At 42.0% G+C, this 14,307-nt stretch overlaps 1 protein-coding gene across 1 annotated transcript in view; it reads right to left on the minus strand.

The window, feature by feature from the left end:
- Nucleotides 1-14,307, minus strand: part of LOC147718812 (xaa-Pro aminopeptidase 2-like) — a 398,012-nt gene that overhangs the window by 290,453 nt on the left and 93,252 nt on the right. Inside the window, exon 7 of the mRNA XM_086966784.1 lies at nucleotides 11,069-11,212. Coding sequence (XP_086822910.1) covers nucleotides 11,069-11,212 — 144 coding nt within the window. The remainder of the gene's footprint in view (nucleotides 1-11,068; nucleotides 11,213-14,307) is intronic.

Consider the following 14,307-nt stretch of genomic DNA (forward strand, 5'->3'; position numbering starts at 1 on the left):
GATTTTCCTTTTTTTGCTTTGGAACTTTTGGATGCTGTTAGAGAAAGGAACCTGCCTTTAATAGTGGTAAGAATCTATAATCTTGTATCTGATGACTGTTTTAAACCATCCTCTTTGGGCTTGCATCTCTGACTAAATGTGTAGTCTTGTAATAAATGCTGTAATATTCCTGACTAAAATGCTTAAGATATTATTTATTTGTATTGATTTTGAATCATTAATACAATAACTAAACTATCTAAAATGTCTAAGACTATTATTGTGTCCCGATGTTCTTTCATTGAACAGTGCTATTGTCTATTTAATTTTAAAAAGGTATTGTAGGGAGAATCAGTGAATCAGTAAATCTTTTCAGAGTGTCAAGTTCTGCTTCTTTTATCCTGTGCTGCTGTAGCAGAGCTCCTAGTGTCCATCATTTTAGTTAGACTTAATTTTTTTACGAGGTGGGATTTCCCATTGCGATACTTCATTTCTATAGCATGGTCCTGAGAGTGGTGCAGTTTAACATGATCTTGAACTTGTGAGTTAGTCACCGATTAATGGTCCTCAGTGGGTGGTTGACATTGTGTTTTGGACACCCTAATTCCCACCCCTCCTATCGGTGGAGAAAGATCCTCTGTGGCGAGGGTTATGCTTTGATCCGTCTAACTGGAGAGGCAGCGGTGGCCGCTAGCTGGGTATATCGGTGAGGTGAGGGGTATAAAAAAAAGAAAAGTACCTGAATCCTGAGGTCTGCCGCCTCCCCGCCGCTTCAGCTCCAGCTGCCAATGTGATAATTCCTACATAGGCTCCCAGAGTGCCCTGTAAAGATCTAGACACTACTATCATGCTGGTATTACCCAGCATGAGAGAAGCATAGGGATTGGGTGGAGCGGGCTGGTTTCACACTCCAGTAGGGACTGGGAGCCAGTGTTTCTAAGCCATGCAGAGATCTCCAACAAAAGCTTGGAGATATCCCTGTGCGCATTTTGGCTTGGCCAGCCGTGGACGGCTGTCCAAACCTACATGCACACTGGTAGTGCCCTGAGACCACCACTCCTCCTGCTCCTAGAAGCACCGCTCTCTACACTCGACTGCACCTCCAGAGTAAAATATAATGATAATAAAGCAGTTTTATTAACTGCTTTATTATCAGGTTATGTTACATGTGTCTGCTGGTAAGAGAAAAAAATGGATGTACGTTGTTACGACGCGTGGTATTACCACGCATACCATTACAACTCGTATTTTACAACGCAAGTCGTTACCACGACTTGCGCTGTAGGGGTGCGGACTTAGGAATAGTTAAATTTACTATTCCAACACCAGCCTATGTGCAGTAGGGAAGGTGTTGGAATAGTAAATCTACTATTCCTTGTCCTTTAGCGCCCTCCAGCGCAAGTCGTGGTTACGACTTGCGTTCTAAAATACGCGTTGTAACGGTACTGCGGGGTAACATTCGCGTAGTAAAGGATGTTCCCCGAAAAAAATTAATAATATTATAATGCTTCTGCTGCATCACTGGGCTAACATAAGAACCTTTCATTTACCATTCATATCTGTCATGCTGGTTGATGTCTAGTGAAACTCTCTTTTTTGTACAACACCTTTTGCACAACCTGCCTGTAGCTATGAGTGGTGCATGCCAGTGTCGGAGCCTGTTTCAAGTCCATGAAGTTTTGACTAGTGCTTGTGATCAAATGTTATTGGAGTATCCATATTTTGTTAGTGGAATTCATTGTGAGACCTTCCCAACTTCCCCTGTAAAATGACATCTAAGTTCTATATAGTTTTCAAAACACACTGTTTACCACTAATATACCAAAATATTCCTAATGTTTATGTTCCAAACTCTGAGTAAATTATTTTAAGTTAGTTGCGAGTTAAATTAAAACTTCACTTAAGAATTTGGGTGGAATTAGGAAACTCCACACTTTACGAAACAGATGCAGTTTCCAAACTACGTGAGGTAAGTTTTATGCTTTTGGGCCTTCCAGGTATGATCATTTCCTGATACCGAATGTCCCAGGCAGGTCATCCTCCATCAAAAAATGTCAAGTGTTGAGGCTGGACAGGTGTGGGAGGGAGAGTTCTGAGATGATGGCAGCATATTTTTTAGTAAAATAAAATCTTCATAAGCTGTGCATTTCACAAGTCTTGAACAGTCTAGAAAACTTTAAATCTTTACATACCTTTACTTTAAATCCCATCTAATTGGTAGGATTCTAAGTTGGATTGTGGAAAGTTGACTGAGTGTGCTTAATATGTATGTTAGAAAAATCCACATATTCCTTCACGTAGAATCACAGTGTGTGCACTGTAAATATTGAAACCAAAATATTGATGGCATAGAATATCGTGGAGAAAATATTGCATACATATTATAGACAAGCAAGTATAGCTCATCTATACTAGGGGTGGGCGGCCAGCTACACTCCGTGCACGGAGTGTGCGTAGTGCCGTCTCCTACGCATTTTGCGTAGCGGGCGTAGCCAGGCGGCACTACGCACGCTCCGCAGACGGTGCATAGCCGGCCGCCACCCGCCTCCCTCCCGCCCTCCCTAAATACTTCAATAAAGGCTAGAAAGCTTTTAAAAACACTTACCTTGTCCGCCGCGTCCCCGGGGCTCCCTCTCGCCGTCCCTGGATTCGCGCCGCCATTTCGAGTACTAATGCGCATGCGCGGGCGCCCGCGCATGCGCATTTCTCACGAGAAATGCGCATGCGCGGGCGCCCGCGCATGCGCATTAGTATTCGAAATGATGGCGAAAATCCAGGGACGGCGAGAGGGAGCCCCGGGGACACGGCGGACAAGGTAAGTGTTTTTAAAAGCTTTCTAGCCATTTATTGCAGTATCTAGGGAGGGCGGGAGGGAGGCGGGCGGCGCGTAGTGGGGCTACGCGGAGTGCGCAGGTGGGCGTAGTTTTGTGCCCACTTCGTGTAGCTCCGCGTAGCCCCACTCCGCGTAGCTCCGCGTAGCCCCACTCCGCACACTACGCCCAGGGTTAATCTATACCTTAGTCAGCATATATGTACCTGTGCATAGTAATGCTATACTTCCTTATATTTTGATATTCTGTCCTCAATATTCTTGTGCTACAATATTCAGTGGACCGATATTCAGAAGTACAACCAGTATTTGGCAAAACCTGAACAAACAGAGCAGAGCATATGCAAGCCAGGACCTCTGTTACACTTAGACCCTCGTGTAGGTTGAGGAAGCTTTGGGTATCAAAGAAGATGTTAAAGGCTGATGGTACACATTAAATACCAATAGGGATAGTGATGGTTGTATGTCATGACAACGCGTGGTATTACCACACTTGCCATTACAATGCAGGAATTACAACGAAAGTCGTTACAACGACTTTCGCTGGAGGGCGCTGGATAGTGGAATAGTTTAATTTTCTATTCCAACTCCAGCCCACGTTGACAGTAGGGAAGGAGTTGGATAGAAAATTAAACTATTCTCTAACCAAGAGCGCCCTCCAGCGAAAGTCGTTGTAAGACTTGCGTTGTAATTCCTGTGTTGTAATGGCAGTGCGGGGTAATCCCCGCGTTGTCATGGCTGTTCACCCAACTGTAGCAGCATAAAAATTGTTCCATCATCTCATAGTCACAACATAATCATAAATGACATGAAAAACTGAATCCTGCTTGCAAAGGGGTCTAGGGTGTTAATGTTGTAATTACATTTCCTGAAATGGAAGATTGGCTCCAGCAATTTAGCCAGAAATTGAAGCTGCAAGAAGAGGTAAATGTGTGCTGGATCTACAGGATCTACAAAAGCCGTCAGGGGAGACTGTACAAATTTCCACAGGGCTAAATTGCTACCTCGGGTGTAACTGAGCTCAGTGTACATTTCTACAGATTTGTGCAATGGATGGACTGGGTTCCATCATCATGGAAAAAAAAGTGTTGTGTGGGAGTGGGGAAAAGCCTGGATGGGGGCAAAACCAGTGGCAAAACTGGAGGAAAAAATATGTGGAAATCTGCCATTGATCGTGATTTGATAGATCATTTGGCACACAGAACTGTGAGCCTAAAAAGGTTGCAACGTTGCCCTTGAGATTCTAGAAGGAAAATAAATGTGTGCAGTCTATAGCTTCAGTTTGTTGTGCTTCTGCTTGTTTGTAGGAAGCTGGCTCTCTACGTAGTGCACTAAAACGAAGTTCACTGTGCAGAGAGTCCAGTGAGACCCTTATTGAATTACAAAGGCAAACGTAGATAATACTAACGCTCTATTTGTGGTAGTCAGGGTGAGAAGTTAGGCTTTTCAGAATGTAGTGCTAAGCATTTGTTGTACTCACAGAGGCAATAAATGAGACACATTCAAGAATAAATCCAAGACCGTTTTGCAAAAATAAAATCGATGTTTAGAATTTTTTTAGACCAAGAACTTTGTTCTACAGTAAGTACTTTTAAAGGTATGAATTTCTAGAGTTCAAATATATGGACAATTATGCACTATTGTAATTGGGGAAAATTACAAAAATGCATATACATTCGTACAGTCAACTTTCAAGGTTTACCGCTTGGATTTTGGTTCTTAGCATAGCCAGATCCAATGTTCTACCAGCGGATTGTCTGGAGCATCCGGGATTTGACCAGGAGCAGGGTGCTGAGGTTGTTGGTAGCTGGTGCGCTATTTGAGAGGGGGCCATTTGAAAAGACATTGCACAAGGGGACTTACAGGCAAATCCGCAAGGGGCCCACTCGAGGGAGCAGGTAATAAGGGCCTCACAATTACAAGGGCACATATGGATTGTCGTTACCGGGGCCGGTGCGGCCGGATGCAGAGCAGATAAATCAGCCAACCGGCGTGCGCCAAGATATTCTCATGGAGCAGGCAACATGGAGAGGCAAAAAAAACTGGGTCACTCGTGATGTGGGTCTCAGGGGTCTAAATGTCCTTTGAAAGGTGCTTGCTTCCTTGGAGTCTGAAGGGGACTCTTCATCTCAGTGCAGGTAGCAGGAGGTTTAGTACCCCAGGTATTGGTTCATGCACAGCTCCGGTAGGTCATGGTGTCCTCAGCCTAGGCGGGGGGACAGATCTGATCCTTCAGAGCTGGTGTCCCACTTTTGGTCTGGGTGCTGCAGCCGAGTCATCGGGGAGCAGCAAGTTGGTAAGTCTGGAGTCTGCGATTCAGTGCCTGCTGTCACAGGGGAGCAGAGCCTTGCTCCAAATGAGGTTCTTTGGCAATTTGTCGAAGACTGGAGGTGCTCTGGGGTTCTTGGGGTCCTCACAGTAACAAGGCGAGACAGCACACTGCGATTGTCAAGTCCTTCAGTCCTTGAAGCAGCAGGCAGGGTTTGGTGCCAATTTCTCTGGAGCAGGGCATTTGTTCTCAGGTAGCAGCCCTTCTTGGTCCATTTCGTCTTTGCTGTCCATCAATATAAGGTTCAAGGTCCAGGGAGACAGGTAGGCGCCATTGAGCTACCTACCTTTAGGGTGTCTACACCCTCTAGGTGACCACTTCCAGTGGTAAGGGGCATACCCTAACCGTGATAGGTTGTTTTCCTATCAGCTCAAGATGTCTGAATGGGGACACTCCCCCTCATCTGAATAATTTTTGCAGTTGTCCTTCTACCAAATGTGGAGCAGAACATGGGGGGTTGGCATCCCCCACTATCTGGGGGAGCCTGGGCTGCACTTCAAAGCCAGCACTGCCTTTGAAGCTTCCAGCTCTGGATGGCCATGCTGGCCTTGAGGAGGTGTGATGCCTCTCCACCCAGAGCAGGCTTAATTTCAGGCCTCTGAGAGTTTGGGCTTTCAACCTGTGAGGTCAGAAACATGGCAGGATGGCTATGTCTAGTCAAACACCACACCTGTGCTTGGTAGGTTTTCAGGGTACCCTCTAAAGGATCTCTTGTGTGCATTTATTAATAAACACAACACTGGCATCAGTGAGGATTTATTAAGACAGGATGTTTGGTACCAAACATCTTAGGGTACTGTTAAGCCATCATGGAGGAAGGAAACTTGCAGTGACAAGTATCCAGCCCATGTAGTCTTCATGGCTTCCCCGTGCACTTGCAATATCAAAGATTGGCTCAGAAATTGTAGGGTCAGATCTGCTCATGCAGCTATGTTCTCACATGGCATATGATGCACCCTGCCTCAGGGCTGTAGGTCCTGAAGTAGGGGTGATTTACCCATGCCTCATGTAGTGTATGAGGACATGACACACAGGACTGTGTACCATTCGACTCTTTGGTTTTCTCTGCACGCAGTCCGCAATGGCAGTTTGTATAGTCTTGGTGAGGAGTCTCTGGGGTGGCACAATTCGTGCTGCAGCCCCAGTGGACCCTATTTAGTAGCCATGCCCTAGGTACCAGGGGTACCATTTACTAGTGACTTACAGGGGTAGCTGAAGTTGTGCCAATCATGGAACAGTTTTGGGAAAGAGATCTGGCACTGGGAACCTGGTAAGCAGGCACCCAGTGCACAGACAGTTCAAAATCACATCAGGCGTCAAGCAAAAATTGGGGTCTAATAATGTCAATCAATCAATCAATCAATCAATCAAAGATCTTTATTTGTATATTAGATAATTCATAAAAGATGTATAAAATAAATTCCAGGTATAATAAAAGATTATTGTAATGTCATTTTTAAACCTCACTGTTTAAACAAGTCGAGTTACATATATAAGTTACATAAAATAGTGTGCAATTCTGCTCATCTGTACATATGTAAACGGTATAGTCAACATCCTGTTGAAAACATTAGCAAAAAAAAATCCAAGTCTCATACCATGTAATCAAATAGTGGCTTAATTTCATGCCTTAGATCGATTTAGTCTATTAGTTATTCTCCTATAACTGATACATACTTAATATAAAAGGGAGAAAAAAAAGGAAAAAATCTAAATGATAGTCAAGTACTTAAAAACATTTGTTTAAAAATATACGTTCAGCCATGTCAAAATAGAATGATAATTGGACTTGACTTTCATATTTTATATTATCTAGAACTGTTAAAATGTTCCTTCTATCTATTACATACTCAGTGTAGGTAGAGACAGTATGATAAACTAGTGTGCTCTCCAAGTTACATAGACATTTAAACCCAACTTGGTAAAAAAAAAAATTATGGGTTAAAAATAAGCGGCAAGGCAAACTTTTCCCACTTTCTTTATATAACCCACAGATTAACATAAAGTGAACGGTTGATTGTGGTGCCCAGTAGTTTTTTTGCCAATGCGTCTCTCTTGGGGCATGCTACAAGCTGATGCAAGATGCCCAGATGCATTTGTGCTAGGTAAAATCTATTTGTTACCATAGTTAGATACATGGGTAAACCCAGGTGTTCCTGACCTCACAAATATCTAGATACGGAGGGTTTATGGCTTTCTCTTATCTCTCTTGCATTCCTCCTGTTATTAAACATTATTTATAGCTCCTCATTGCTAAATTGCAGGATACTAACTGGATTTGTTACAGATATACCCTCAAATGATTCGATTAGCAGCCTGTTTATGAATGCTAGCCATGGCATCTTCTGACAATATTCGAGATTAAGACAGTCAAGTGTGATTTCTTTTGAACAATTTTAACTTGTCTTTCTCCAAATATTGTACCAGCAATTGATAGAATTCAAACTAATCAAATCTTCAATATATGGCATATCCAACTCTCTGTGAGTGATAAAAGATGAAACCGTGCAAGGTACAGCCAAGATACTACATAAAACCACATTTTCCTCAGATTGTAGTGTTGAGCTCTTAACCCCACACAGCTGCACCAACTATAGCAGAGGGTATACATTTGCTTCTGGTTAATGTAGACAATTCTTTAATTGGCTTATTGCCAATCCTTCACATAGGACGTCTTCTTTCTAGGTTTTCCCTTTTCCCAACCATGGTAAACGTTTTGGACCGGTTAAGATTTAGATCTTTTTGCTCCATTTATGCTGCGAATCCTTTGATCAGAAGTTGCAAACCATTTGCAGTTCTTGAGATCAGGACCGCATCATTAGCATAGAGGAGCACAGGTGTAGGGCGAAAACCCACCATAGGAAAGTCTGCGCAATTGATATATAATGCAGAAAAAAGGGGCAAAAGGACAAAACCTTGTATTATACATCTTGTAACCCTGAAGCTCGGACTACATTCTCCTCTCAATCCACATCGTATTTGTGTTGTCAGCTGCACGTAAATCCAGATAAGTGTGAAATAATATTAACCGGAGCCCCCAACTCAATGTTTCACTTATATTCCATGGGTTACTGAATGAAAAGCACTGCTCACGTCAGCAACACATAAATGGATATGATCCTGCTTAACATGTGTATATTTGCTACACCAAAGGTTGAGATTAATACATTGTTCAGTCCTTTCTAAAACCATATTGTGTCAGTCAGTACACAATTTGTCTGTGCACAAGCCTCTAATCTATCTAAAATAATTCTGCCCATAATTTGTTCAGAAGAATCGATGAGGAATATTGGCCAATAGCATTTGGCCTTCTTCCTATTGCCCTTTTTGAAAATGAGCACGATTATACTCTCCGGCTGGGTGAACAGGATTATTCCCTGTTCTACAGCATTGTATACCTGAGTTAGTAATGGGCCCATAATGGGTTGTTGGACTGAAAAGCGCCCACAGGGATCTGATTAGACCCGGGTCCTTCCAACTTGCTGATTTTTTTTATAGCCAGTTTGACTTTGTCCAGACTGACCAGGTGTAAAAGTACCATCATACCATCACAGGATCATACTGTAGGACGTCTCCGTTATCACTTGTTGGCTTAAAGATACTCCCAAAAAGCATAAACCAATCAAATGAAGAGATCACTGTTTCTTCCATAAGTTCTTGACTGCCCTTTAAGAATGAAGAATGTATTATTTTCCAAACTATGGTCTTTAGCTACTGCAGCCTGATCCAGCCTAGCCCAAGTCTGCTCCTGCAACGAATTCTTCCTCTGAGTCAGTATTAACTTATATTGATGTCTTAATTCATTATTCTCATTTTAATTTCTGGGGACTGACTGTAAAGCTTTTCTTAACTTATGGTTGGCTTGTGAACAAGAAGTGTTGCACCAAACTGGGGGCCTTATTTATGAAGCCCTTACGCCGCCATTGCATCACTTTTTATGACGATGCGGTGGTGTAAAAAATGTGCCTCACTATGCCATATTTGCAAACTGACACATCTAGGCAGATGCATAACTTTGTAAACCCCTGCACTACATTATACCTGCAACAGGTATCATGTATGCAGGGTGGGCGTTCCCGCGCAGTAAAGGCTTGTAGAAGTGTTGCAGTGAGATCTATGAGATTTCACTACGACACATCTACGACATCAGACTGTCAAATCCTTACGCCTGCTTGAAGCATGAGTAAGGGGTGATGCAGTGCATTTCACATGGGGCATTGAAGTGACATATTGCTGGAGCTGCGTCTGTTTTCAGACACACTCCAGCTATGTGCAATTGTTGTGCCTGCAGATACGTCAGGATTACTGACGTATCTGTAAACCCTTGTGACTTGGAGCGCCGTACAGTAAATACAGCGCATCCATGGTATCGCAAGGAGGGCCCACTTAAAAGTACTGCATTGATGTTTTACCGCAGCAATGCAACACTTTTCATAAATGAGGACCTGGGCTTTTACTCTAGGCCCTATTACCTGGGACCTACAGGTTATTAGCAATGGCTGTCTGTATGTTTGAGAAGGCGATCACAATCACCTCAGCAGCAGCCTCAAGGTCAGTACAAACCATCATATCATCTTCATTGGTCCTTATAACATTACCCAAAATGGCTACAGCATCGATGCCTGACCATTTGAGACTGACACCATTTTTCCTTGCTAACTCTATATTGGGTGCTAACAAGGTAGGCAGACTATTATTACATTCAATAATTAGATGCAATGCTGGTGGCCAGGGATCACTAAGAAGAAAAGTGTCCACGTAAAAAAAAACTAGTAATTTTTAAAGCTTGTGTGGAAACTATCATGTGGTCAAAACAATGAGCTACATTTATTAACTAAAAAGGTGGCAATGCGACTATCTCTCCTTCCCTGTTGTGCATCAGCAATTCTAAGTTATATTCGTATAATAAATCTTTAAAGGTGTTTCCATAGTTATCATGAGGAAAGTGAAAACATGGTATGCCTTTGATGTCAGTGAAACCCCAAACTTTAGATTGGGAGAATTTGCATTGTTGTAAGTTAAATAAAGTCGCCACCCAGACTAGCATATACTCAATTTTTTGGCCCGCTCCAAAACTATCCAATTCTCTATCTAGATCTTCTACAACCTTGTCCCTTTCATTGCTAAACACATTGTTGTAAAAGTTTATCAGCACTAGTAATTGGGATGAATTTATCAGTAGAAGGACCAACTAGAAGTATGAGGAATTCATATTTGATTTCACTACTTTTCCTGTTATGCTGTTTAAATTAATATTGACAAGCCTCCCTTGGCCTGGCTATGGACTTATGAGAGTGCTGGGGTTACTATGGTCACAACCCCATTAATAGTAAACGGATGTGTCTGCCAGGTCTCTTGCAGAAAGTGGAAACCATAGGAGTGCCTTACCAACAAGATCTTTCCATTCCCTGTTATCTAGCATAATTGTAACCTCAGCCATGATCCAAGATATTAGCACTAGAGCATTAGTATCATCATCCAATACCCTGGGCGTATAATAGCTGATTGGAGAAGATACACTTAAAGCTAACCATGTCAAAAGAGTTGCTTTCCTACATTGTAAAGTTAGCTCTTTGCATTAGAACGCTGCTTAGAGAGGGTGAATGCAGAAAAGATCCCAGTGGTGAAAAAGAGCTTTTGTCCAATTATGGACTCTTTACACACCAACAGTTGTTTGCTTGTGTAGGGACAAGTAGCAACTAGTGGAAGAGTGTGCTCCGCTCACTCCTTTGGGCTTCTGATAACATAAGCTTCATCTGATCAAACGTCCACCAGTATCCACTGCCGCTAATTTGCTGAGGATCTATACTTCCATCATCACAATGTTCACTTATTCCACGAGTGTTCGTAGGTGGCCACCAAATCACGTGCAGTGCTAAACAAAACACACAAATTAATACATAAATAAATAAAAATACAGAGGATTCTACCTATGAAGGCATCGTGAAGTTGGTAAATTTCAGCGCTTGGCGGAGGCTTCTGCTCTTTCCATATCAAATCCACCAGATTAGTTGCTACGGAGACCAATGTCCTGCCAGACTCTGCCATCTCTGAAGAGTAACTCTCCCAGTTATCTGTAATTAGACAACATGTGAATCAGAACAATATTATGCACTAAATAACGCACTATTGTTAACTTACTTTGCAACCACTGCATTGTCTTTCTAGATTCACTATGTCCACCAATGGCAGTGGTGTCCCTTTTGTGAGATGTCTGGTTAGACCGTCTATCTCAATGTGAGTCGAATCCAACTTCTTTGTAAATATGGTAAACTGCAGCTTGAACTGCACATAATCAGGCTATTCCACGTCATCAAGACGTCGAATGACCATAGAGGTGCAAGTCCAGATGCTGAGTGCTTTTACATGTAACAGTACTCTTAGGTGGCTTTCTACATCTTTTTTATATGCATTTGTTGGCATTGCAATGGAAGATGAAACTTGCAAATTCTAAATATGTACATTTTCTAGATACAGTAGTAAAACCCACTCACTGTGAGCATTAGTAGGTATAGACATTAGTAATTGAAAACCTAAATCAGTTCTTTTAAAAAGGTATTCTGGAAAGGTTGAAAGTGTGTGTCAATACAGTGGCCTAATATGAAAAATGAAACTTGGGGAATCGATTCTGAAAGTCAGTTGCACAAATAGGTTTAACGTTAGTGTAGGGTTGGCTTGCTTGTAAGCATAAAAAAGCACTTGCGGTATTCTCAATACTTTGATTTACAACCATAAAAAGACTTACTGATGCATATTGTTTATGTGAGTAAACCTGCTGTGAGGTTGTACTGGCGTACCAGGGTAGGATTTACTTGGGAAGTTTTACACACCCACAAACTATCAAATTTATGGATCCTTATAAAGTTTCTCCCACCCTGTTGCCGTAGACTTGGTCAGATCTTTACAGTTATATGTCGGAATAGCAGAGTCACATATATCATCTGAAATAAATATAGTGTCCTATATTAAAAAAAACATTATCCTATTGGGTATGAATTTTACATTAATTCCTTTGTGGTACAATATATTTGTAAGCAACATTTAGGACACTATGGGGGCTTATTTACAGCCCCTTGTGTCGCCGGTGCATCACTTTCAATGTGGGAAAAAGACACGTAACGGTGGTGCAAGGGGCTTATTTTTTGGGTCAGCTGATATTTAGTTCATTTTAGTTTAGTACATTACCATCATAACCATACCAATATTACTCTTGTCAAGGGCCGGAGGGACTCTGCGTTGGCCCTTCTGAGTTCCTTTCTCTGAGTCAGAGAACAATTGGTACTTTCTGTGATCATGTATCCAAGCCTTTCTCCCTCTCCTGTGGAGTTCCACAAGGGTCATCATCAAGCCCTACACTATTCAAAGTGTATGTCACACCTTTGGCAAAGCTAAAAAGTTTGTTTGGGTTTTCATTAGTTCTTATACTGATGACACCCAGATTGTGGTCTCAATTTCAGGTGACCTTCCAGAGGGAGCAAAACATTTTCACAATTGCATGTTGGAGGCTGGTAGATGGAAGACAAGCAACTGCTTCAACCTTAACTCAGGTAAAATTGAGGCTCTTCTGTTCAGGAATGACACCGCTTTTTGGTCACCCATCTAGTGGCCTCAGGATTTTGGAAGTCTACCATCTCCTGCTTGAAAATCAAGAATCAGGGAGTAATTTTAGATGATAGGTTCACTTAGACCAAATCAATCACGTCACTGTGACCTGTTTCTATCTTCTAAAAATTCTGAGGAAAACATTTTTCTACATCTCTTTTGAGTCTCAGAAAACTGTAATTGTTGCCCTTGTGCTTTCCAGAATCAACTATTACAATGCTCTATATGTCGACATTCAACAACGATAACTGAAACTCAAGATCCTACAAAATGCTGCTGCCTGCCATTTTCATAATATTCCTACATTTCAGTCAGTCTCATAGGCAATAGTCGATCTTCACCATCTGACAGTAAAAAACGAGTTGTTTTAAGGCCCTTTGCATTGCTCATAAATTGCTTCATGACTCTGGCCCGGGATCACAGAAGGCTAGATTCCAATGGTACGTCCCAAATAGAATGCTACGTTCCACATTTTCAAAGAATAGAGTGATATCTAAAATGGCACTTTGGGTTGGCAAAAGTTTCATCTCGTACACCAGAAAATTATGGAACAGTTTGCTTTTGCATAAAAAATCTAAGACCAACTGGACTCCTTTCAGGAAATCGCTCAAAATGTGACTCTTTTTAAATTAGTTCCAGCAGGATCATAATCGGACTCAGTCAGTTCGCTAACACCAAGATGCCTATGGGCATATGTGCATTATAAAATATTAATTTGTTCATTCATTCGTTCAGCAGCACAGCAGTCCTCCTTTCTGGCAAACTCAACAGGTTCAGATGTGTACTGAAGAGTTGGGGTCTGAAGTACAATATTCTTCCTGGTGCCCACTTTTAAGTGAAGGAAGCTTCCAGAAGTTTCCACCCCTGGGGTGCCCTTTCTCCCTGTCCTGGTCCCTGCTTGTCTTGGGTCACAAAAGACCAATGTCAAACCTTTTGTGAGAGTGCTCAGGCAGAGCTTTTGTGATGTGCATATGTGGTAGGTGTAATTTCCTCTCACTCATTAACTCAGAGACGCCCATCCTGCTAACACCTATCTTCCCTTTGCCTCACTACCTGGGAGCAATACATAAAGACCAACCGCCAGTTACATCTATTCATGTGACCCCATGTCAGCCTGCAGGCACCAAATGGTTAGGACAAGAACATGCTAACTTTCTAAAAGTGGCATTTTCAGAATTGTGACTAAAAATCTAAATTTGCCAATAAAGTGGGTTTGTTATTTCAATTCTTTAGGCACCAAACTCAATCTCTCCACCTGCTCTCAATTGGAAATTACAGCTTAATTCATGTAATACGGTAACTTCAATGTTATCCAATGGAAGAGGCAGGCCTCGCAGTAGTGAAAATTGAATTTAGGAGTTTTTCACTAACAGGACTTGTAAAACATAAACACACATGTCCTACTTTTTAAATACACTGCACCCTGCCCTCTGGGCTTGTCAAGGGCTACCCTACAGGTGACTTAATGTGTGTTAAAAAGAATATTTAAGGGTTTATTATTTAAGGGTAATATATAAGGGTTTATTTTGCCAGGTCAACATGGCAGTTTAAAACTGCATCAAAAGGC

The sequence above is a fragment of the Lissotriton vulgaris genome, chromosome 4_1 (genome assembly GCF_964263255.1).
Source record: "Lissotriton vulgaris chromosome 4_1, aLisVul1.2, whole genome shotgun sequence".
NCBI lineage: Eukaryota > Metazoa > Chordata > Amphibia > Caudata > Salamandridae > Lissotriton > Lissotriton vulgaris.